This window comes from Erinaceus europaeus, chromosome 1, assembly GCF_950295315.1.
Source record: "Erinaceus europaeus chromosome 1, mEriEur2.1, whole genome shotgun sequence".
Classification (NCBI taxonomy): Eukaryota; Metazoa; Chordata; class Mammalia; order Eulipotyphla; family Erinaceidae; genus Erinaceus; species Erinaceus europaeus.
In genome coordinates, this window is record NC_080162.1 from 204,592,837 (window position 1) to 204,618,928 (window position 26,092).

The 26,092-nt window shown below is 42.8% G+C and overlaps 1 protein-coding gene across 3 annotated transcripts in view; it reads left to right on the forward strand.

Annotated features, from left to right (window-relative positions):
* ADCY8 (adenylate cyclase 8) overlaps positions 1–26,092 on the forward strand; it is a 270,953-nt gene that overhangs the window by 150,619 nt on the left and 94,242 nt on the right. For all 3 annotated transcript variants that reach the window (XM_060201421.1, XM_060201427.1, XM_060201435.1), the window contains exons 6-7: positions 20,219–20,377; positions 21,363–21,633. In XM_060201421.1, the coding sequence (XP_060057404.1) occupies positions 20,219–20,377; positions 21,363–21,633 (430 nt within the window). The remainder of the gene's footprint in view (positions 1–20,218; positions 20,378–21,362; positions 21,634–26,092) is intronic.

A 26,092-nucleotide genomic window follows, 5' to 3' on the forward strand; every position in this document is an offset into this window, starting at 1 on the left:
TAAGAGCTTCCTTTCATTAGTGTACTAAATGCTTCTTTGGTTTCTTTTGGGTCAGACACTTTAATAGCATATTTTTTTACTGCATGAGTCAGAGTCTATTAATACTCCTTGATAACATCTCTTTGATTACAATGTAGGTGAAATGAGGTCCAGCATTGATCCTGCTAGTTAGCAACAGTAGGTTGCAAAGAAGTAAACAAGATCTCTGGATTTAGGCAGACCTTGGCTGTAATCCACTCAGACTTCTAGTGTCTCCTCTTCCTGTAAAGAATTACACTCTGTGAAATAACTGGCGGGCAGTATTTGCACTCTACTGTGTGCAAAAGAGTAACCTATTATCATAGACGCACGAAAAAGTTAGCAATTGAACCAGTTATCACTTACACAATGCAAAATATTTTTATTCAGTTAACAAGCATTTGTCCTGATTGGAAAACCATGTCACTGAGTGTGGAACCATATGTAGTACTGCATTGTACTTACTGTAGTGTCATGTCAACAAATTGCATATCGGTGGCTGTCCCCAGCTTGAGGACTACTCATTAGTAATCATGAGAAATTAGTCTATGTTTGAGATATTGTCTGCACTCTTTGTCCTTCTTTCCTCAGAAATTTAGAGTTTCAGCACAAGTCCTTGGAGTACAGGTAGGCAAAGATAGGTTGAGGCTGTGATGCTGAAATACCATTTGATTCTGACATCTCTAGATGCCAGCAACTCCTGTAGTTTCCTTAGTTGGGTGAGGTATATTATTCTTGTATAAATGAATTCTTTTTTAAAAAATCAGTCCTACAAAAATTACTTTTAATAAAATAAGAAGTTTTACATTCAAATAACTGAAAATGTTAGCAATAACATACTTCCCTTTTCTCCAATTTGACACTGATAGTTTGACAAAATAGTTTTGGTCCCTATTCGTAGACCAATCCAATTATATAATGGAGTTTCTCTCCCAATTCAGACAGGAGAAACGAGGTGTCAAATCGAGAAAGGGAGAATTAGATGTTGCTGGTCAGAATATCAATAGCTTTCAAAAGTGAGTAGGAGTCAGAATATCAAAAGTGAAGCTGTGAGAGAACACTGAGATATTGTCAGAGTAGTTCTTTTGGTCAATAATGAAGATTTTTCTACTGGAAGCAAAGGCCTGGTGTCTTACTTTGGCCCTTGAGAATGGCAGAAGTCACACTGTGGATATTATGCCTGTGTAGTGCATTTATGTTGTATATAAGTATGCGTTTAGATGCAAATGTGTGAATAGATTGTATCCATGTGTCTGTATGTCTACACATGTGCTTATGTGAGTGCATTTGAATTTTTTGTAGCCGTGGGTGTACTAACCATTAACTTGGTGATCAGCAAATTTCTAAGTTCTGACTATAGGAATAGTGCACAGACAAGTTGATAGTCTTATAAGTCATGTTGGGCTTTATTTCTCAACCATACAGAAAGACATTGTGTTTCAATCTGGACATTAGGGAAATAATTGTGAGGATCCATAACTGTCTCTCTGGGTAGCTCTGAATGACAAGGAATAAAGGCAAAGGGAAAGGAAATTGATAGAGAGACATTTTTGTAACAATCCAGTAACAATGCAGGAAGAAATGATGGAACTGAAATGGAACAAAAACTGTGGCTAAGACTTCAATCCTGTAAGAATGTCAGACACCAGAAACAGTATCAACAACAAATGCTGGAGAGGTTGTGGGGTCAAAGAAACATTCCTGCACTGCTGGTGGGAATGTAAATTGGTCCAACCCCTGTGGAGAGCAGTCTGGAGAACTCTCACAAAGCTAGAAGTGCACCTGCCCTATTACCCTGCAATCCTCTCCTGGGGGTATATCCTAAAGAGCCCAACACACCCATCCAAAAAGATCTGTGTTCACCTATGTTCAGAGCAGCACAATTTGTAACAGCCAAAATGTTGAAGCAACCCAGGTGGCCAACAATAGATGAGTGGCTGAGCAAGTTGTGGTATATATACGCAATGGAATACTACTCAGCTATTAAAAATGGTGAATTCACCTCATCTTGGATGTATATTGAAGGAATCCTGTGAAGTGAGACCAGTCAGGAAAAGAAGGATGGATATGGATGATCCCCTTCATAGGCATAAGTTGAAAATTAAGAACAGAAGGGAAACACAAAGCCAAACTTGGAGTGAATTTGGTGTATTGCACCAAATAAAGGCCTCTGGGGTGTGTGTGTGGAGGGGAAGGGTTCAGGTCCTGGAACATGATGGTGGAGGAGATCCTAGGTGGGGGGTTGAATTGTTATGTGGGAAACTGAGAAGTGTCCCACATGGGCCAACCACTGTATTTTACTGTCAACTGTAAACCATTAATCCCCCAATAAAGAAAAAATAAGTAAAAAAAAAAAAAAACTGTGGCTAGGAAGGAAAGGGTGATAGACCATGGCAGTACCACCCCCAAGGGAAAATATATGGCATATGAGTTTAGATTATATTGCAAGTCCATCAACACAAGAAACTTATTTATCAGTTTACAGTAGGACAAAAACTTTAGACAGGACTCCACTTTATTAAAGACAGAGCTCACTGGTGAGTGTAGTTGTAGTAGTGTTTCCTGAAAGTGTTTTGCCATGAATGAACGGAGCAAATTCTTGACCTGCAGTCAGTAGACCAAGAATGGTTTCCTCTTCTTTCTTGACTAGATGTGAGGCTACACACACGTGGGACAACTTCTCAGAGTCTCCTCAACCCCATTTGTATAATGTGGACAGACCTAAGACTACCACCTTAGGGGCCCTTTTGGCAGTTGAGTTAGATAGCAGTCATGTTAACACCGCAGATACACTTATGACAGAACAGTGTGGTAAGACTGAGTTTTGGCTGGAGATTTTGTCAGAACTCTAGAAATAGACCTACCTGATGAGCCAACAGTCCTTCTCCTGGAGATTTACGCAGGGCAAACAAAAACAATTATAGGAAAAGATCTATGCACACCAATGTTCAGAGCAACACAGTTTGCAATAGCCCAAACTTGGAAGCAATCCAGATGCCCAATGATAAATTAATGGCTGAGGGAGTGCGATACAGCTGTTAAAAAATCACGAGGTCATCTTATTTGCAATATTGTGGTCTAAACAAGAAGGCATCATGTTGAATGAGATAGGCCAGAAAGAGAAATACCAATATCAAATGATCTCACTTCTAGGTGGAACTTAACAAAGAATAGTAAGTGAAAACATAAGTTGAAATTTGGACTGGGTGTGGCATCTGGCACCAAAGAAAAGGACTCTGGGGAAGGAGAGAAAGGGGATGGATGAAGGGACATTGGCATCATATTGTGGCCCGAGACAATAAAGGTGGAGATGATGGATTGTATGTCTGTGCTAAAGACTATAATCCCAAATCATTTTTTTTTAAGCTGAGTTTGGAAGTAGAAAATGTGTCTCCACTAAGCTCTGAAACCTGTTTCCTTCCTTTGGCTTTACTGTATGCTAGTAAAAATATGTTGATATCTAGGAGTCATTGAACAGCTTCTGCATGGCAAGCACCGAGCTAAGTGTTTTCATGCACAAGTACTAAAGTTATTCAAATCCTTCTAACAAAAGTTCTGAGATATTGACATAGGTATAAATCAAGCCTTTCAACTCTGACTATAGTCAGAATCATGTGGGGCAGGCACCCCATGAGAATGGGTATCAACTAGAAAGAACCCGTGTGTTCTAGTTAACTAGTGCTCTACAAGTGGGCTCCCACTTGACCAATGAAGTGACTCAGTTGTACTCAGACTCCAAAATCGTTCATCTTAATCATTATATCATCCTGTCTTTGAACCTGAGATTTCTGCCATTGTTTCGGATAAACATACGTAATACACATACATACCTACGTGCGTACATGACAAATAAGCTGGTAGGACTAATACCAAGATGGGGAATGTCAGCAAACATTCAGAAGTCCTATAATAATAAGTCTTATTCAGGAAAACTCCAGAGTGAATGTATTCTGTAAAACATATTGGATTTTAAAAACAGGAAATTAAATTAGATAAAACGGTAGCGATGACTGAAAATAGTATTTCTCATGTGACATTTAATAGTCATTTTGTGTGTGCTTGTTCATAAATTGAATTAATTGAAGTAATCATCCCTTTAAATAGGGTGAGAATGGCTCCAGGTGGTTCCTCTTCACTTGCACTAGGTCTGACCATATCAGGGAGGTTTGATGACTGAGAAGATACGGGAGTTGATAGGGGGGGGGCTTGTTTTTCATCAGTCATCAATATCAGACCTCCTTGATGAATCTTAATGAAAGTTAAAGAGCTTGCCCTTTTTAGTACAGTTGCTAAAAAGCCACAGGATGACAAGAGAATGTCAAGCAGGAACTGGCTTATCCCTAGTGGTTCACTGTAACAAAGGGCTTAGTGCTTGTGACAGTGTTCCCCTGCCAAGCAATATGGAAGGACCAGGAAAGAAAAACAGGAGCTTGGGAAAAAAAAAAGAAAAAGGAAGCTTCCTTCACTCTTTCACTTAATGCAAAAAACCCTCCAGTCTCCACAATGCCTCCTGGTTAGCCTTCTTCTCCTTTTCTTAGATATTTCACTCTCCCTCCTTCCTTCCTTCCCTCTCTGGTTTACTTGCTTTTTCCTTCTTTGCTTTTTCACTTTCTCTTTTCTTCCTTTTCTTTACCTCCCTCCAACTATCTTTAAGTATCTCTTTCTTTTACCAGGCAATCTCCTTTCCTGCCTTCTTCTAAATGTCATTAACCACAACACCCTTCAGGGCACACCTTTCTTTAACATGCACCAACTCAAATTGTCTTTGTGGAGAAGGTGGTACATGGACAGGGTTTCTTTGCAACAGTACTTTTAAAAACTATTAATTTATTATTGGTTAGAGACAAAGAGAAATTGAGAAGGGAGGGGCCGATAGAGGGAGAGAAACTAGCGTCACTACTCATGAAGCTTTCCCCATGCAGGTGGGGACTAGGAACTTAAATTCAGGTCCTTGTGCACTACAATATTTGTGCTTCACCAGATGCATCACTGTCTGGCACCTGCAACAATATTTACGACACTGAAGAATGAATATATTTAGTAGCAATAGTTGATAAAGCTTGTATTGATTGAATATTCACGTCGTGCCAGGTATTATAGAACAGGCTTCCAGAATCACCTTACCTAATACAATAACTCTGTGAAGGATCTACAATTAATCCCCCTCCTTTCAGATGAGTTACCTCTCCTATTCTCAGGATAATTAACTTCAGACCTGTAGCATGCAGCTTATAAACTGCAGAACAAGGGCCTTGGGTTATGATCACCTGATTCCATAGATATCCACAGGCAGGTTAAATAACTATGTAAATTTTGGGATACTATAGATAGGAAAAATAGATTACTGTAATGAGGCATTGTGTGCATTAATATTCAATGGCCGAAGAATTCCTCTGTGTAAGTAAGTGTGCATTGAGTATGTATTCCACAATGTCCTTCCCAAGAAAAGACTTTTTTGCAGGTGGCAATTAGCAAGAATATACGAGGCTTTTAAATGAGAATGGAAGTAGAAGGAAATAGATACACAACACACAGGAATTTATTTAAAGAAATTGGGAGTACGGCAGTAGCACAGCGGGTTAAGTGCATGTGGCACAAAGTGCAAGGACCGGCATAAGAATCCTGGTTCGAGCCCCCGGCTCCCCACCTGCAGGGGAGTCGCTTCACAGGCAGTGAAGCAGGTCTGCAGGTGTCTGTCTTTCTCTCCCCCTGTCTTCCCCTCCCCTCTCCATTTCTGTCTGTCCTATCCAACAACTACGACATCAACAACAACTACAACAAGGGCAACAGAAAGGGAATAAATTAAATAAATATTTTTTAAAAATCTAATTTTGCCTTTCTAAAATCCCACCATCTGCAGAGTGGACAGACAGGTTAGAGACATGAGAGTCAGTGTTGCAGCCCAAGTTCTTTGGTGACAGAATTACCTCTTCACTGAAAGACAGTATTTTAAAAAATGTTTTATTGGTGATTTAATAATGATGAACAGGATTGTAAGATAACAGGGGTACAATCTCACACAGTTCCCACCACCAGAATTCTGTGTTCCAGACCCTCCATAGGAAATTTCCTATTCTTTTTTTTAATGGTTGATGAAATTTAGTGTTTTATTTATTTACTTATTTATCTATTTACTTATTTTTATAAAATGGAAATACTGACAAGACTGTAGGATAAGAGGGGTACATTTCCACAAAATTCCCACCCCCAGAACTCCTATCCAGTCCCCTCCCTTGATAGCTTCCCTATTCTTTATCCCTCTGGGAGCATGGACCATTTTTTTTTCTACCAGGGATATCACTGATCTCAGCAGCCACTTTTCCTTTTTACTTTTCCTTCCAATTTTTATTTGATAAGACAGTGATGAATTGAAGGGGGCAGATAAAGAGAAGGAAAGAGCAAGATAGATACTTGCACACCTGCTTCACGGCTCATGAAGTGGACCCCTGCAGGTGGGGAGCAGAGGCTTGACATGTGTGCTTAACCAGATGCACCACCTCCCGGCCCCTTGAACCAAAATTCTTTATGGGGTGCAGAAGGCAGGAGGTCTGACTTCTGTAATTGCTCCTTTGCTGGACATGAAAGTTGGCAGGTCAATCCATACCCCTAGAGATATCAATATATTTTTTTTATCCTAAAGACTTCAACTTATTGAATGAGAGTCACTCCCATTACAGAAGGAAATCAGCTTTAAAGACTCAACTAGGAAACTGATCAGTGCTTGAGCAAACATGACCTGACCAAGTTGACACATAAAATCCTTCCCTTCCCTTCCCTTCCCTTAGGCAATGACAACCTTGAAAGAGCAGTTCTAATTTATGGAGATGGATTTGGGCGGCTGTCAGAAAGTTATGAAAGTGTGTTCACTTCATTGGAGAGATGTCTGGGGCCTTAGGGGGCTTGTAAATACAGGAATCCAGCGTAACGGCAACTGTGCTTCTTTATTCAAAGCTAGGGCCCCATCATTGCCAGTTTTATGACCTTAGCGTATTGAATCAGTGCGTGTTTTCATCCTAAATGTGATCTTCTCGGCATAGGTGACCCGCTGTTTCTCGCTCTGTTGATAAGAGTTCTTATTTGAAGCCACTCATCCTTTTAATAAGAGACCCCATGACAGGATGGAAAGTACTAACATTCAGAAATCAGAAAAGTGCTAGCACTCGGAAGTCAGAACCTGATTCACAGCACGCTTCCAAGAATCTTTTTTTCCTTTTATAAGGGAGGTTGATGGCTTACAGTAGAGATGTTGCCACTTGGGTGAATATGCTGAGTTCTAGTTTCCTACTTAAAATAATAAATAAGTAAATAAATGATACTACATGGGAGTCCAGATGACAAAAGCTGGTCCCGGCTAGATGATCGCTGGGGTGGTGGATGGTGTCACTGTCACAGAAGTAAATGATGCACAGGCACTGAGTCATCTTGACTCCCCAGGCAGAGGACCTCACCCATGTGGTCTGGAGCCCCACCTCCGCAGAGCCCTGCCCCACTAGGGAAAGAGAGAGACAGGCTGGGGGTGTGGATCCACCTGCCAACACCCATGTCCAGTGGAGAAGCAATGACAGAAGCCAGGCCTCCCGCCTTCTGCCCCCCATAAACAATTTTGGTTCATCCTCCCAGAGGGATAAAGAACAGGGAAGCTTCCAGTGGAGGGGATGGGACTCTGAACTCTGGTTTTGGGAACTGTGTGGAATTGTACCCCTGTTATCTCACAATCTTGTTAATCATTATTAAATCATTATTAAATCATTAATAAAAATTTAAAAAGAGAGATAACATCTGAACTCTGGTGGTGGGAACAGCTGAAATTATACATCTTTATCTCCTAATTTTGTAAATCAGTATTAAAAAAGTATATTCATCTGATGAAACAAACAAACAAAAGAGGAGTTAAGAATGCAGCAAAATGCAGTGAGTGGGCTGGTTCTTCTGTACCTAAACCTATTCTATGCAGCCTCTGGAGTGAATTACAGATGGTCTCAGCTGACAAAACAAAGAGGTAAATCTCCCAAGTCATGTGGCTCCAGAAAGTGGCACACTAGGATTAGTTACTATTTCCTCCCCAGGAATTTAACTTTGTAGGAATTTGACTTTTAATTTTGTATTATCTTTATTTACATCATATTTATTTATTGTGTATTTATTACATGTATTTATATTTATTTATTGGATAGAGACAGCCGGAAATAAAGAGGAAAAGGGTGGTAGAGAGGGAGAGAGAGAGGGAGAGAGACACTTGTGGCACTGCTTCACCACTCACAAGGCTTTCCCCCTGCCCTTGGGGACCTTGAGCTCAAACCTGGCTCCTTCCTTGCACATTGTAACATGTGTGCTCAACCAGGTACACCACCACCCAGTCCTGCTTGTAAGAATTGTACAGAGCAGCTGAATCGAGTTGGAAACTTGACATCAGTCTTTTGTGGATTATGTGTACCATAGATCCTGTCAAATACCGCAAATCCGCAGTTCTAACAGAACTGTTCAACATTTACCAGCATATTCCTGCATCCAGCCCTTAAGAGTTGCTCCCAACTGTCTGTCAAATGGGAACTGCTCCCAATTGTCTATCAAATGGGAATGACTCCACACTGGCCCTGAGGTCATTTTATGAATAGGGAAATTTGTGTTTGTGGCTTTTGCCATGTCCTAGCCCTCACTGTACCTGTGTGCTTGCTGTTGGCCTGACCACCACTCACCACAGTGTTCTCCTTCTGTGCTCACAAATGCACATGTAAGTAGGTCGAGTTAAAGAATGTTTGCACATATCTTGGCCTAGACTTCCCACATTCCCATTAAGAACAAAGGGCTGGGGCTGGGTGGTGGTGCACCTGGTTAAGCACACACATTACAGTACACAAGGACCTGAGTTCAAGCCCCCAGTCCCCACCTGCAGGGGGAAAGCTTTGCAAGTGGTGAAGCAGGGTTGCAGGTGTCTCTGTCTCTGTCTCTCTCTCTCTCTCACCCCCTTCCCTCTGGATTTCTGGCTGTCTCTATCCAATAAATAAATAAAAATAACAATAAATAAATAAGAATAAAGGGCCGGGGACCTGGGTGGTGGTGCATGTGTTGAGAGCATTTAGTACAGAGCGCAAGGACATGCACAAGGATCCCAGTTCAAGCCCCTGGCTCCCTACCTCTAAGGGGTCGCTTCAAAAACAATGAAGCAGGTGTGAAAGTGTATTCCTTTTTCTACTCCTTTCTATCTTCCCCTCCTCCCTCAATTTTTCTCTGTCCTATCCAATAAAAAAGGGGAATAAAATGGTCTCCGGGAACAGCAGATTTAGAGTGTCAGCACTGAACCACAGCGATAACCCTGGAGGCCAAAAAACAAAATGAACAGAGGGCTGGAGATTGCACAACATTTCAAGTCCAGCAAGAAAAGAAATTAATGAGAGACATGAAGACAGAACCAGAACATCAGTCTGGTAAATGTGATGTGAGAGACTGAATTGGGGGGAGGGGGCAGGTGGTGGGGCACCTGGTTGAACACACACATTACAGTGAACTCAGTGCTGACACTCAGAATTACAGGACCTAGATTCCAGGCCCTGGTCCCCACCTGCAGGGGGAAAGCTTCAGGAGTGGTGAAGCAGAGCTGCAGGTGTCTCTCGGTCTTTCTCTCCCTTTCTCCAGGTAAATAATTTGTCTTGGATAAAATAAAGTTTATTTAAAACTTAAAAAAAAAGAGCAAGATAAATCTTAAAGTTGAGTCCCCCCTCCCAAACTGTCCAGGAGGTATTGCTCAGTCCCACGGAGTTGTGGTCCAGGAAATTCTCTGCCTGGAGTCTCCTGTGGGACTCATGTTCTGTGACGCGTCCTTCTGCAGCATAGGGTCTGAGGTGGTCTAAGGAGGGAGCGTGATTCTAATTCCTTAGAACTGACATCTCTAAACATTTCTTTTTTTAAAATATGTATTTATTTATTTATTCCCTTTTGTTGCCCTTGTTGTTTTATTGTTGTAGTTATTACTGATGCTGTTGTTGTTAGATAGGACAGAGAGAAATGGAGAGAGGAGGGGAAGACAGAGAGGGGGAGAGAAAGACAGACACCTGCAGACCTGCTTCACCACCTGTGAAGTGACTTCCCTGAAGGTGGGGAGCAGGGGGCTCGAACCAGGGTCTTTATGCCGGTCCTTGCTTTGCACCACATGCGCTTAACCCGCTGCACTATCGCCCGACTCCCATCTCTAAACATTTCTCCCCATATTTCCTGAAATTATGTTGATAAGTACCCCCCTCTTTCTCGTCTAAGTTAGCAGCTCTTTTAACCTCATTTTAAAAATATTTTTAATATTTAATTTGGATAAAAAGTGAGAGAATTTGAGAGGGAAGGGGGAGATAGGGAAGATGTGAGAGCAACACGTGCAGTATTACTTCGCGACTCAGGCCTTTTCTCCCTGTAGTTCTGGACAGGGCACTTGAACTCAGGTCCCTGTGCACAGTAATATGTGTGCTCAACTAGCCCCCCCCTTTTTAAATAAAATCATACTCACTTCACTTCTAATAAGCAGAAAAATATTAAATAATTTTATCAATGAATAAATAATCCATAGAATTAAATTTGGGAAAATGTGTTATTCGGATCTCAGGATTCATTACACTTTTCTCCCTCCGAGCCACAGAGTAGCTTCACTGCTTCTGGGTCAAAATGTTCATGGAGATAGAATGACAGAAAGAGAAACAGAGGCAAGGAGAGACAGCACAGCTTTCGGCATACCCCAGCACTGTGGCATTGCTTCCCGGTGCTAGGCCTTGACTCTGGGCTGCCCCCATGGCCAGGCGTGAGCACTGCCCACTGAGGGTTCCCCTTAGTCCAGAGAAAAGGATCATTTTCCCATCAAGGATTCCTGAGGTCTTCATATTTGAGTGATCACTCTGTTCTTTGTGACCTTTTCCCCACCCCCTGTTTTTGTGTTTTCCTGATAGAATGGGAGAGACATGGAAACTGACAAAAAAAAAAATTGAGGAACTGTTAGAATAACTTCTGGTGTCTTGCACCAAAGTAAAAGATTCTGCAGTGGAAGAGAGGGTTCAGGTCCTGCAGCATGATGGCAGAGGAGGACCTAGTGGGGGTTGAATGGTTATGTGGAAAACTGAGAAATGTTATGCATGCAAAAACTATTGTATTAACTATTGATGATAAACCATTAACCGCCTAGCAAAGATATTTGAAAAAAAAAAAAAAAAGCCCCCTGGATAGTGCTTCCATGTGGTGAATAGGAGTCTTCATGTGTGGTAAAGTAGGAACTTTACTGGAGAGCTATTTTCTGACCCCCACAAAGATATTTTTAACGATCTGATACTTTAAAGTATACTACCTGAGACATAGCTCATCAGTCAGGGTGCCCGCAATGGCATGAGTCCAACCCCTGGAAGGATATGAGAGGAACGACAAGGAGGATGCCTCACTCCTTCCTATTGCTTCTCTATCTGTCAGAATAAAAAGTGGTCTGGAGCCCTGACGTCATGAGCACAGGAAGCCACAACTCCACCAGAAAGGTTTGACTACATCCCTTAGTCAAGCACACTGCTCTGGTCCTGTGTAGCTCAGTGCTGCTGTGCATGCCCCGTATGGACAGGGTTGCAGACAGCTTTCAGTCCCAGCAAAATACACACACACACACACACACACACACACACACACACACACACACACACACACACGCAAAACAGCACCTCATGATAGGGTTGCCTGCCTTAGAAGAAGAGGCCTCCAGAACCCCTATTTTGCTGTTTCTCTCCCACTCTCTCTTTTCTCTCAAAACATATTTATTTATTTATTTATTATTGAATAAACAGAGAGAAACTGAGAGGGGAAAGTGGGGTGGAGAAGGACACACACTTAGTCCCGCTCAGCTCCACTGCTTGTAAAGCTTCCCCCTGCAGGTGGGGGCCAGGGGCTTGAACCGGGACCTTGCGCACTGTAATGTGAGCACTCAACCTGGTGAACCACCAGCCAGCCCCTCTCCCACTCTCTCTTTAACATAAAAATATAGAAAAAAGTTGGAGGTATAGTCGGGCTCTAATGTCATTAAGCTGACAACCCTTTACCTACAGTGAAGGGTTCCTGACATCTCTTTTTAAAAAAACATTTATTTATTTATTTATTTATTCCCTTTTGGTGTTGTTGTTGTTATTATTGTTATTGATGTCATCATTATTGGATAGGACAGAGAGTAATGGAGAGAGGAGGGGAAGACAGAGAGGGGAGAGGAAGACAGACACCCACAGACCTGCTTCACCACCTGTGAAGCGACTCCCCTGCAGGTGAGGAGCCCGGGGCTCAAACTGGGGTCCTTCTACTGGTCCTTGCGCTTTGCGCCATGTGCACTTAAGCCACTGCACTACCACACAACTCCCCCCAACATGCTCTTAGTGTAGTAGCATCTACATATAAGTCCATTAACTTAGGGGGTTAGGTAGCAACAAGCGTGTCATTCACCTCTCGGGCTATACCAGGTCAATCTGCAACGTCTTTGCATAAAGAAGTCGTATAAAATAATAGACATGGACCACTGGGCTCAGGCTCACCCTTGAGTGGAATTTCCAGACAGGCCACCTATAATACATGACCTTCAAAAGTCCCTTTGGGAGACCCTTTTTCTCCATGTGCAACGTGGTGTTGGTAAAATGGTATGCAGGACTATTGTAAAAGAACATTTTATGTACACAGAAAAGAATTAACTATAGGCATAGGAAATAACAGAGAAGGGAAGGGGGGGAAGAAAGGAAAAGAGAAGTAAGAAAAGGAGGGGAGAGGAGGGGAGGGGAGGAGACGAGGTCAGGGGAGGGGAGTAGAAGAGAAAGGGGAGGGGAGGGAAGGGAAGGGAAGGGTGGGAAGGGAGGGAAGGGAAGGGAAGGGAGGGAAGGGAAGGGAGGGGGAGGAAAGGGAAGGGAAGGGAAGGGAAGGGAAGGGAAGGGAAGGGAAGGGAAGGGAAGGGAAGGGAAGGGTGGGAAGGAAAAGGAAGGGAAGGAAAAGGAAGGGAAGGGAAGGGAAGGGAGGGAAGGGAGGGAAGGGAAGGGAAGGGAAGGGAAGGGAAGGGAAGGGAAGGGAGGGACGGGAAGGGAAGGGAGGGAAGGGAGGGAAGGGAAGGGAGGGAAGGGAAGGGAAGGGAGGGAAGGGAAGGGAAGGGAAGGGAAGGGAAGGGAAGGGAGGGACGGGAAGGGAGGGACGGGAAGGGAAGGGAGGGAAGGGAGGGAAGGGAAGGGAAGGGAAGGGAGGGAAGGGAAGGGAGGGAAGGGAAGGGAAGGGAAGGGAAGGGAAGGGAAGGGAAGGGAAGGGAAGGGAAGGGAAGGGAAGGGAGGGAAGGGAGGGAAGGGAAGGGAAGGGAAGGGAAGGGAAGGGAAGGGAAGGGAAGGGAAGGGAAGGGAAGGGAAGGGAAGGGAAGGGAAGGGAAGGGAGGGAAGGGAAGGGAAGGGAAGGGAAGGGAAGGGAAGGGAAGGGAGGGAAGGGAGGGAAGGGAAGGGAGGGAAGGGAAGGGAAGGGAAGGGAAGGGAAGGGAAGGGAAGGGAAGGGAAGGGAAGAGAAGGGAGGGAAGGGAGTGAGGGGAGGGAGGGAAGGGAGGGAGGGGAGGGAAGGGAAGGGAAGGGAAGGGAAGGGAAGGGAGGGAAGGGAGGGAAGGGAAAGGAGGGAAGGGAAGGGAAGGGAGGGAAGGGAAGGGAAGGGTGGGAAGGAAAAGGAAGGGAAGGAAAAGGAAGGGAAGGGAAGGGAAGGGAAGGGAGGGAAGGGAGGGAAGAGAAGGGAAGGGAAGGGAAGGGAAGGGAAGGGAAGGGAAGGGAGGGAAGGGAAGGGAGGGAAGGGAAGGGAAGGGAAGGGAAGGGAAGGGGAAGGGAGGGAAGGGAAGGGAAGGGTGGGAAGGAAAAGGAAGGGAAGGAAAAGGAAGGGAAGGGAAGGGAAGGGAAGGGAGGGAAGGGAGGGAAGAGAAGGGAAGGGAAGGGAAGGGAAGGGAAGGGAAGGGAAGGGAAGGGAGGGAAGGGAAGGGAGGGAAGGGAAGGGAAGGGAAGGGAGGGAAGGGAGGGAAGGGAGGGAGGGGAAGGGAAGGGAGGGAAGGGAGGGAAGGGAGGGAAGGGAAGGGAGGGAAGGGAGGGAAGGGAGGGAGGGGAAGGGAAGGGAGGGAAGGGAAGGGAAGGGAGGGAAGGGAGGGAAGGGAGGGAAGGGAAGGGAAGGGAGGGAAGGGAGGGAAGGGAGGGAAGGGAAGGGAGGGAAGGGAAGGGAAGGGAAGGGAAGGGAAGGGAAGAGAAGGGAAGGGAGGGAAGGGAGGGAGGGGAGGGAGGGAAGGGAGGGAGGGGAGGGAAGGGAAGGGAAGGGAGGGGGAGGAAAGGGAAGGGAGGGAAGGGAAAGGAGGGAAGGGAAGGGAAGGGAAGGGAAGGGAAGGGAAGGGAAGGGAAGGGAAGGAAAGGAAAGGAAAGGAAAGGAAAGGAAAGGAAAGGAAAGGAAAGGAAAGGAAAGGAAAGGAAAGGAAAGGAAAGGAAAGGAAAGGAAAGGAAAGGAAAGGAAAGGAAAAAGAAAGTGTGTGGAGAGGGAATTGGTACTTAAATCTTTTACCTAGAAGTGAGTTATTACTTCAGATCACAGTATGTTGACCAGAAATTGCACCAGCTATGGAGGAAAGTAGACTGTCAGCACGTCTTGGACTCTGTTCGTAGAACAGAGCCGACGGGCAGCACAGACGACCTCTCCCAGTGACCCGCCTCTCAGAAGCTCATTAAGAGACTACATCAGAGACTGGATTGATCCTCTCATGTGCTGGATGCTGTTTCTCCTCTTGCCTGCTAAATTATTCCCCCAAATGGCCTCTACTGTTTTCATCATCAGTAGATAAAAGGCACAGTATCATTTGTAACTGAAAATTTAAAGTCAAAACAATGATCTGTGACCTAGAATTTTCACCAAGGACAAGAATTGCTCATTTCTTTTTCTGCCGCCAGGGTTATCTGGACAAGCCCACTGCTCCATGCAGTCACTATTTTGTTCTCTTTACTTCTTTCTTTCCTTCCTTTCACCCATGTCCATCTATCCTTCCTTCCTGTCTCTCTCTTTTTTCTTCTCTTTCTTACTTTTGTATTTTTGATAGAGACAGAGAGAGATTGAGAAGAAAGGAGGAGATAGGAAGAGAGAGAGAAACACCTGTATCACTGCTCCAACCCTCATGAAGTCTTCCCTCTACAGGGGGCACCAGGGGCTTGAACCCTGCTCCTGCTCACTGTAATGTACACACTCGACTGCGCGGACACCCCCAGGCCCAAGAATTATTATCTCACTCTGTAGTCACGAGCATTCCTTCTACTACCTGTGACTCTTCCCTAATATCTATTTCTTTTTCCAAATTTCTCTATTCTCAATACAAATCATCTCCCTTTTTACTTTTTGTTTAAGTGACTTTGACTTAACTTGCAATGTTTATGAACAGAGTATTTGGCTTGGTATTTGAAGTCATCAGTTTACTTATTGATGGGAAAAGGAGAGACATGTCTATTAGTCTTGCTGTATATAAGATGTGATGCTCTTGGAATTGGTAGACACAGTGGTCACACTCATAGAAATACTGCCTTATCGCTTTTATTGAAGAGCGTTGTTGTAGTGTAGGGGTCAAACCTTGGACCTCACACGAAGGATTTGTGCCCTACCACTGAAGTATGTCCTGAAGCACTGTTGCAGGGTAGAGAAGCTAGTACAGCCGCCATAGACAATTGTGTGGAGCTTCGTCAAAAACAAAGACTGGGTGGGGGGAAGGTGTGGGCGGGAGCGCAGCAGGTTAAGCACACAACATGCAAAGTGCAAGGACCTGCATAAGGATCCTGCTTCCAGCTCCCAGCTCCCCTGCAGGGAGCTCACAAGTGGGGAAGCAGGTCTGCAGGTGTCTGTCTTTCTCTCCCCCTCTGCCTTCCCCACATCTTTTGCTTTCTGTCTGTCCTATCCAACAACAACAACACAAGGACAACAATAACAACAACAACAAGGACAACAAAATGGGGAAAAAATGGCCTCCAGGAGCAGTGTATTCATTGTGCAGGCAACGAGCCTCAGAGATAACCCTGGAGGCTAAAATAAAATAAATAAAATTTATTTAAAAAAAAAAGATGGAAACACTATCTGATCCTACAATACTACTAGGTATTTATCCAAAAGACATGAAAATCCTAACTTGAAGGAACATATTCACCCTATGTTCACAGCAGTATTAGTCACAATGGTCAAAGCGTAGAGTCCATCTAAAGTCTCACCAACAGCTGACTGAAGAAATATGTACTGCTTGGAATACTCTCTGACAGTAAACATAGGACACTGTGACTTGAAGGACAAGATGGATGGCACCGAGGGTGTGTATGCTCAGTGAAATAAGTAAGAAAATAAAAGCCAATTACTTGGCTGACTTACTCATATAAGTACTATCAATACATAAGCAAATAAACTGCCACAGCTCAACACAAATAAACCTTAGACTCATGGAAAATATGGTGTCTATTAGAAGGGACAGAGCAGAAGGACTAAGTGGGAGGGTCTCTTTGATAGTGACATGACACTAATGATTTAGAAAAAGTTGTGATGAACCTTACACATATAGATGTAAAGCTATATTCCCAAGATGCTATAAACCAATGATAAATCAAAATCCATCCATCCATCCATCCATCCATCCATCCATCCATCCATCCATCCATCCAATAAGCTTTGGTTGGACGTTGGCTTAGACACAGTTCCGTACTGTGATGAGCGCAGGGCAAAGACATGCAGAATCCCTACATTTAATTACGTTAAAATGCATTTGGATTATAACAGAGAACCCAATTACCTTTCACCTGGAATACAGTAGGAATAGCGGCAAAGGCACATAACACAGATCTGTAAACCAGGGAAAACTTCCAGCACAGGTGACAACAAGCTTCACCCCTAAGGATTTGGAACGCTTAAATTGTGTGAGGAAAGGGAGGCTCCAAAGAAACATGGGAGAGGAAGTGCGGGGTTCAAGCAGTTTGTAGCTTGTAGTCAACATGACTTATAGCTTGAATGGGTGGAGTCTAATGCATGCAAGAGACATGAGAGAAATAACTAAGGTTCACGACAGACCCAAAAGGACTTTGTATGTTCTGTTAGTAATATACCATTTACAGACCTATTGATCCTAATATTTCAGTCCCACATTTTTTATCCAAAAAGTGGTATGATACACACACATTTTATGAATCTGTTGGATTAATTACATTCACACGCAAATAAACACAAGACACAACACGCATGAAATAAGCTTTTTAAATAATTTTGAAAAACACAGTATTTGTAAATTTTTTAATTTGATTACTATACAAAAAATCAGCTCTGGCCATTTCTTAATGAGAACATTGCATTTGAACATAAAATTCAACCTTCATATTTTTTGGGACAATGAAACAAAGAACAGATTCCAGGTTTGATGGATTTCCATCCTCTAAAGATTGTCGTCTCTAAATTGGTGCATTCTAAAGACACTGGCCCTGAGGGAGAGTGTGCGTATTTGGCAGTGTTTTCTGAGTTACAGTAAAGTTATCTTGTGACTTGTCCCAATTTTTATTTAAAATCCTTGTACAAGCTTGCTTATTTACATTTTTAAGTAATTTATTTCGGCTGGCACACCAGTTAAGCACTCACACCACAGTGTTCAAGGACCCAGGTTCAAGCCCCTGGTCCCAACCCACAGGGGGAAAGCTTCATGAACAGTGAAGCAAGGCTTCAGGTGTCTCTCTGTCTTTCTCCCTCTCTATCTCCCCCCTTTCAATTTGTCTGTCTCAATCCAATAATAAATATATTTTTAATGAGTTTTATTTGTTTATTTTGGTGGTATAAGGGATTGAATCTGGGACTTAGGAGCCTCAGACATAAAAGTCTTCTTGCATAACCACTATACTGTCTCCCCCTCTCAAATTTATTTTGTATGAAGTAGAATTTCACATTATAAAGAGAAGGAGAGAATCCAGACCACCATGGTACAAGAAGCAACAGAGGTAGAAGAGGGGCCGGGCCAGCAGGGTTGCAAATCCTGTGCTCTTCCAGCTGAACTATTTCCCTTGTTGTAATTTTTCTTCTTTATTTCTCTTTTTATTAGTGATTGAATAATGGTTAATGAGATTGTAAGATAACAGGGGTATAATTCCATGTAATTCCCACCACCAGAATTCTGTATTCCATCTTCCCTATTGAAAGCTTCCCCATTCTTTACCCCTCTAGGGGGATGGTCCTTTAAGGAACTTTATGGGGTGCAGAAGGTGGGAGTTCTGACTTCTGCAATTGCTTCTCTGCTGGACATGGGCATTGGCAGATGGCTCCACACCCCCATCCTGTTTCTATCTTTCCCTAGTGGGGCAGGGCTCTGGGGAGGAGAGGTTCCAGGACACAGTGGTGAGGTCGTCTGCCCAGGGAAGTCAGGTGGGCGTCATGATAGTGTCTGCAACTTGGTGGCTGAAAGGCAGTAAGATTTAAAACAGATCAAAGTGTTTAATAAAAAGAAACTTGAAGGTAAGATAGAGCTGATGAAACTAAGAGTCTTCATGTGGGAAGTAACTAGGAAGTCTACTTTAGGTATGTTCCAAGGAGCCCATGACTTTAGGAATTTTTGCCTGATCCTGATATCTAACATGCAGGTGGACTAAAAGCATTGTCTGGGAAGATGGTGTGAGTTGAGAATAGGAATAGAAAGCTGGATCAGAGCAGAAAGTAGCTCCCAAACATGAGGAAAGTATATAAATGCCATGTATCTGACCTAGGGTCCATCCATACTCATATTTCTTTGTTACTCCTACCAGCTCATTACAAGTCAAAAAGACAAGGGTTCAAGGCCATCAAAGCTCTTCATTTTGAAGATTCTAGAACAGATCATTAAATGTACAGTTCTGAGAGGTTTTTACTGATGATATAATTGACTTGACAAACAAGTTCCCAAGAGAGATGTAAACACTTTTGAACTCACATTTTTAAAGTTCTTTCTTCAGGGCATGAATTGCTTGTGAAAAGGCAATTATTTTCTCAGCCCTACTCTCACTTTCATTTTTAGCTTGAATCAACACATTAAGTAAGTGTGACTTTTTCCAAATAATGGCTAGCAGGAATATCATTACAGAACGTTAGAGAATTTTGGACTACTTGACTCCATTGTGAAAGAAAAATAGTAAGTTATCTTCACTTTTGGTAGCACCTTTAAACATTTTAAAATAAATTTGTATGTAGAAGGGACTCTTTCTCTAGTTATTCCATTTGGAAGAGCTGGTGAGGGGGTGTAGCTCAGAGACAGAGCATTTGACTCCATTTGGACAAACTATATTCTGTCGGGCCTTAAGCCAGCTCCCCCTCCCACCACTCTGCTCCATCCTCCATTGCTGATACTGTGGTCTATTTACATAATCATTGTTTTGCCTGAGACCCACCCTGCCTGCAGGGTATTAGTTAATCCCACTGGTTAAAACCTTCATAATAGTTGCTATGGAAGCTTTCTACCTTCCCGCTTTTTCCTTCTCTCCACCCCCTTTCCTAGCCATTTCCTTTTGTCACTTCCAGTTCAAAATATATAAAAGTTTGTCTCTGATCTATAAAGACACATTGTGTTCCCGCTCTGCCACGAGTTCCTGGTTCCTCTCTCACGTTGCTGAGTAAGCAGCAGCTCAGGCTGGCTCTGGTCGAGTTCTCTCCAACCCAGAGAGCACGTGCCCAGGAAGAAACACCCTCACGCTAGCCCGGCAATATTCCACTATTTAAAATTCTCTCTCCATAAATAGCATCATTAGTTTATAACTGAAAATTAGAATGGACAGTTAAGGGTGCCTGAAGAAAATCTTCTCTGGTAAGAAAAATGCTCCTCATTTTCCTTCTTTCTTTCCTTCTTTCTTTCTTTTCCTTTCTTTTTTCAAGTGATTCAATATCAATTGACAAAATTATAAAATAACAGGTCTAATTCCACACCATTCCTATCACTACTGTTCTGTGTCCTCACTTCACCCATTGGAAACTATAGTAGTTCTCTCAAGGTCACAGATATGGGTTGACTAATATATACACACATACACATACACATATATATATATAATCCCATTTGGGGGCTGGGTGGTGGTGCACCTGGTTGAGCACACACATTACAATGCAAAAGGATCTGGGTTCGAACCCCTGGGCCCCACCAGGGCTCAAGGATTCTTTCCTCTGACTTTATGAATGTGTCTCCATCCACCTGGATTCACAGGTACGTGCGGTCCAGGACAAAGCATGATGTTGACATGCGGATTGGAATCCACTCAGGCTCAGTGCTGTGTGGAGTGTTGGGCCTACGGAAGTGGCAGTTTGATGTCTGGTCTTGGGATGTGGACATTGCAAACAAACTTGAATCTGGAGGAATCCCTGGGTAAGTCAAAACAGAACAAACTGCTTTTTTTTTTCCCTTAACCTTTGTTATTATTTTTTCCTTTGTGAGAATGCATTTCCTGTGTACAGAACCAACTGAGAAGTATAGATCTAAGACTAATTATCTGGAAGGAGATAGAACATAAACTAGTCATTGGACTTTGTAAAAAACAAACAAACCAAAACCCTCCCAGCATACTGCAAACACCTCACTTTGGTTTTGCTCTTAGGAAGAAGTCCAGGACATTTGTTTTATGGGCGTTCAATTGACTTTTCCATTCTCCCAGTTTCAACGTATGCATTTCTATGTATTAACAAAACACATTATGTCAATATTTTGTACATACTCAACATTTCTCAAGACAGTTCAAACGTCACTTCTATGCTTTTCTTTGTAATATTTCACCCTTGAAATCAATTATCATTAGACAAGAATACTTACTCAGAAAACAGAGAATGTGGCTTAAAGGGATAGAAAAGCACTAATCACTGTTTTCCATCTTTCTGAAGACAAGCTGACATTTCATTTCATTATTTTGTTGGTGCTGTCTCTGGGGCGTCATTACACTGGACCAACTTTTTCAGATAGAAGGGAGAAGAGAATCCACAGCACTGCAGCTTCCCCCAGTGCCGTGGAATCTGAACTCCAACCTGGGTCATGTGCACAGCAACACGGGCAACCTCTCAGGTGAACTATCATGCTAGCCCCTGACAGTCTTTTTGAAGCTTGGAAAATAAAGTACCTGAATGTGGCTGTACTTTGTCAAAGCTGGCACTGGCCCTTGGGAAGAAGTCGGCATTTCTGGGTTGTTGTTATTTTAATTCCTTCTGCTGTTTTGGTAGAACAACCATAGATGAGAACAAGCCCTGACAGTTTTCATGTGCATCACTAAGCCTGATTTGGCTTAGAACAAAAAGTAATGATGGTTTTGCTTTTCAGACTACGTCCCGCATGTAGAATAACCTGTTATAGTTTGTGCACACAGGAGGATTCACATTTCCAAAGCAACTCTGGATTGCCTCAATGGTGACTACAATGTGGAAGAAGGTCATGGGAAAGAAAGGAATGAATTCTTGAGAAAGCATAATATAGAGACCTATTTGATTAAGCAGCCTGAGGAGAATCTGCTGTCTTTGCCCGAGGACATTGTCAAGGACTCCGTGAGCTCTTCCGACAGGAGAAACAGTGGGGCAACATTCACAGAAGGATCCTGGAGCCCTGAACTGCCCTTTGATAATATAGTGGGGAAACAGAATGTAAGTCCTGATTTCCTTCTTCTGTTCAGCCACAGGTGCATGCATCAGTGTATCTCCAAAAAAATGCCTCAGAGAAAACAAGGCAGCTTTACCCTATCCTCTGCTGCATGCCATGATCACAAATGACTGAACTTGTCTCCTCTGGGTAGAATTAAGGACGTATTTGATTTCAGGAGATACCAAAAGATTCCTAACACCCTTCACTTTTTTATTAACTTAACCAAAAATGAACTTTTATGGGAAGATGAATCACAATTTTTACTCAGAGTTTTACTTACTACTATTATTACACTAGAACCAAAAGAACAAGATCAAATCTGTAGGAATGCTGTGTTTTGTAAGAAGTCGATTAAGAATTCTGAGCTGACCTTTACACTTTAGAATCAGGAAACACTGTTAATTTGGGAAGATATAAGTAGCACTGAGTAATGCCCCTGCTAGCTAGGAATAATGTGCCACTTCAAAGCTACCCATTTCTACCAAGTGATAATTTGCTGCTTGTATGAGGGACTGGATGACAAAGTAAGAACAGACGTAAAGGCATCAGTAATCAAATTACTTCTTTAAAATATTTCTTTAATTACAGGAATCACAATAAGCCCTGTGAGATTTTTTTTTTTTTTTGACACTAAAATGAACTAGAGAATGGAAGTGGTTAAGTTAGAAAAACAAAGCAGACCAGAGATGCTTTTCTTGCCAGGAGGGGCAGAATCCCCTGCTCTATTATGCCATTGTCCTCAAGCTACTTATGTCATGCTCATACAGTTCAGCTCAGGTAGGCCAGGCCAAGCCTTGCAGCTTCACCATACCTACTAAGGAACAAGTCACAATATGTGAGACTTAGGAACATTTTCTCTTGTGGGCCTGGAAGAAGAAAAAGCTGAGGGTTCTATGAGATAAATCAATCAAACTGATACTGTTCAGAGCTTTGTGATACATGTGTGATTAACTGTGTCAGTCCTGGCATCTGAACGTTTCCCTTTAATAAAGAAATCTATCTAAGTGTGGGGGTGGGGGTAGATGGCAATGGCTATGCAGAGACTTTCGTGCCTGAGGCTCTGGAAGTCCCAGGTTAAATCTCCCCACTGCTATAAGCCAGAGCTGAACAGTGCTCTGGTAAAAAAAAAAAAAAAAAAAGAAAGAAAGGAAGGAAGGAAGGAAGGGAGGGAGAAAGAAAGAAAGAAAAAGGAAAAAGAAAGAAAGAAAACAAATCTATCTGATTCGACACTTAAAATGCAAAAGATTAAAAGTCTGAATTTGGTAGGTAAGGGAGCAGATGGTGGTACGCCTGGTTAAGCACACACATTACAGTGCACTAGGATCTGGGTTCAATGCCCCAGTCCCCACCTGTAGGTTGAAAGCAGCGAAACAGGTTAATAGAAACATGTTAATGAAAGATTGACAGGGTGCCCTAAAGCCAAACTAACTTCAGTTTCCTTCCAGTTGTGTGTAATGAGTATGTAATGATGTAGGGGTTGGCCAGTGCCAGATCCTTCTGGCCAAAGCTGCAGGTTGAGCCTCCCCTGCTTGCCTCGCACGTCTCTACTGTGATTAATAGTGCTTCTCTACTGAGTGTCTACTTCCCAGGGTCCCAGAATTATATACCCACAAACCTCATCACTGATTTCAGTGCCTGCTTCTCCCCATCCTTGAGGTGTGTGTGATACATTTTGATACTACATAGAGTAGCAGTCTTATCAGCCTCCTGGAACGGGTACATTACCTCTACCCAGAGCCTAAGCCCAGATGTAGAGATTGAAAAGAAAGGAGATGCATATTTCACCTTCAAAGTACATTAATTACTAATGTCTATCTGTTGGAATTTTGTTTGCTCTCCCTTTTGTTTGGTCTTTCCATTTGAAAACCTGTTTCTATTTCATTTAAATTGGAGATTGGATTCATTCTTAAGTGTTCTAATCTCCACTGTACCCAACCTTGCTACAAAGTGTCAAGAACTAAGAAAAGACAGTTGAAACTAATGGGTTTTAGTACATGATTGATTAATCTGATAATGTTATATGAAAGTTGATGAATTTTTTTTACTTCCTAAAGATTTTTCTGATAACTATTATAAAATTATTATAAATCATGTCACTGTTATTTAAAAATTATCATTCTTTCTCTTTAGTCATACTGTATATGTCTGGTGATACCTGAATTTAGCCTGGCTACAACCCATCTATGCTGTGTTCAGCATGAGCAATATCAGTTCGTGTTGATGTCTTGTGGCTTAAAGAATGAGGGACTGTTTGCCTATATTCATAAGTACCTAATTAGTACTGACATTTGGGGGTGATTACATCTATTTGATGCATCCAAATGGTCACACTGCTCAGAGTTTGCATTTATTCTTAACTTCAGAAGTCAGTCAGACATATGTGAAATTCAGAGACATTATGTGTACCCTGGAAGAGACCAAGCCTGGTCAGGCCAAGCCTGAACTCTGCCAGAATGCCTAGTCAATTATGTGTTGAGCTTAGGCCATGTGAGCTTTTGAATGTCTCCTGTTAAACATACTAATGCTTCACCGGGGTTGTCCAGCTCCATTGACCAGATGTTCTCACTCCCATTGATTCATGATGTGTGCTCAGAACTGTTTAATGACACCAGTATCCTGTGCCATAATCTGTGCTGTGGCAGACGTCCTGATAGTCACATTCACATACATCCATTCCTGAGTATCGGTTACATGCTGACTACTACTGGAACAAAGAGGAAGACAAGAGGAAAGGGTCTTTTGTTTGGTCAGTAGTTTATATACATGAAATGGTGTTCATATCAGCTTCTCTCACCACTGCTCATATTGGAACTAGAGCAATGTTTTGCAAAGAACAGGCCTTGTTTGTTGATGACTGAGTGAGATGATTTATATAAGGGGAAGACAAAGGAATTTGATGGCTAAGATTTCTGCGTGGATGATCAAATGGGCCATTGAAATAAATACCAGTAAAATGCAAAGATGGGTAAAAAAAGACTAAGAGTTTAGTTTTGAACAGATTGATCTCCAACTGCCATTGGAAACACATAAAGAGATATTTAGAAGGTTGAACACACACATCTTAGGTTTAAGAATGGAAGAGAATGGAAGCAATATACAAGTGCTGTGAATCTGGGCGTCATCAAACTTTGAGTGCCAGTTGAAATCTTTAGAGTAAAAGAGATCCCTGGGCAACAGGCAATAGATAGCACACTCGGTAGATCGCACATGTTACAGTGTGCAAGGACCCAGGTTCAAGTCCTTGGTCCTCACCTGCAGGGAGAAAGCTTCACAAGTGGAGAAGCAGGGCTGCAGGTGTCTAACTATCTCTCCCATTCTATCTGCCCCTTCCCTGAAGTCAGTCTCTCTCTCTCTCCACATATATATAATAAAAAATAGATCCTGGTAGGAAATAAGTACAAATTTTAAAAGGCACTGGACAGACGTGAGGAGTATATATTGGATGAAAGTTGGAGAAAGAATCAGATTTCATGATAGAGTGAGAGAAAAAGCAAAAGAGAATCAAGAAATGTGGTGGCATGAGCACACAGAGGGAAGAGCAGTCTGCAGAAGGTGGGGCTGACTGGCAGCCAAGAGACCCAGAGAGATGAAGACAGAGGACTGTCCAATGGGATTGGTTTAAAGAAGTCATTAACAAGAAACAATTTGGATGAGACGGTGAACTCAGTCGCCATATTGTCACAATTGATAAGGAGAACTCTGGATTTCCCAGAATAACCCTGACTCCTTTCCTACTCCTTCCCCTCTATTCCTTTAAGGAGTCTTTTGATGGTGTGGAAAAAACAGACGTCACTAAGGGTTGGAGTATATGTTTTCCGTGCCCAATCTATGCTTCATGGGGCTCTTTTGGTTGACAAGCTTTTTCTCTACCTCTGGATCTACATCCATTTGGGTTAAAAAAAATACTGGCTCAAGCCAGCCTGCACTTGCTCTCCAAGTACCTTTTGGACACCCTAAAAGTTCATGCTTTACGGACCCTCAATCCTGCTATGATTTAAAGAGTCCTTACTCTTTAAAAACTGGATGAGTGACTAGGGAGCTTTCCTGTGCTTTAAGCCCCCACCTGGGATGCGTTTTGTGATCACAACCCTATGATGAGAAGTCTAGGTTCCCAAGACAGAAGTTTGTCTTGCAATATATCAGAATTGAAAACCTGACATTGGGTGAGGGTGTCCAGAAATTTCAAGGTTGAGTGGATAGGTGGATTGTCACTAGAGATTTTTAATCCCCCAGGAAAATTAAAAATTGGGGATAAAAACAAAGACAACAAAAAAGTTCTTTTGACCAGAGGGAGAAATCACTAGTTAGAGAATGTGCCTTGTAACGCCCCAATCTGAGCCTGGGTCATGCAGCCGAGTGGCACTGGCACTGGGAGAAGTTCTGGTGCTGTGGCTTGTCTGTCTGTTTCTCTCTTTGCTTTCCTCTGCCTCTCTATCTCTCTGTCTGAATGAAAAATTAGCC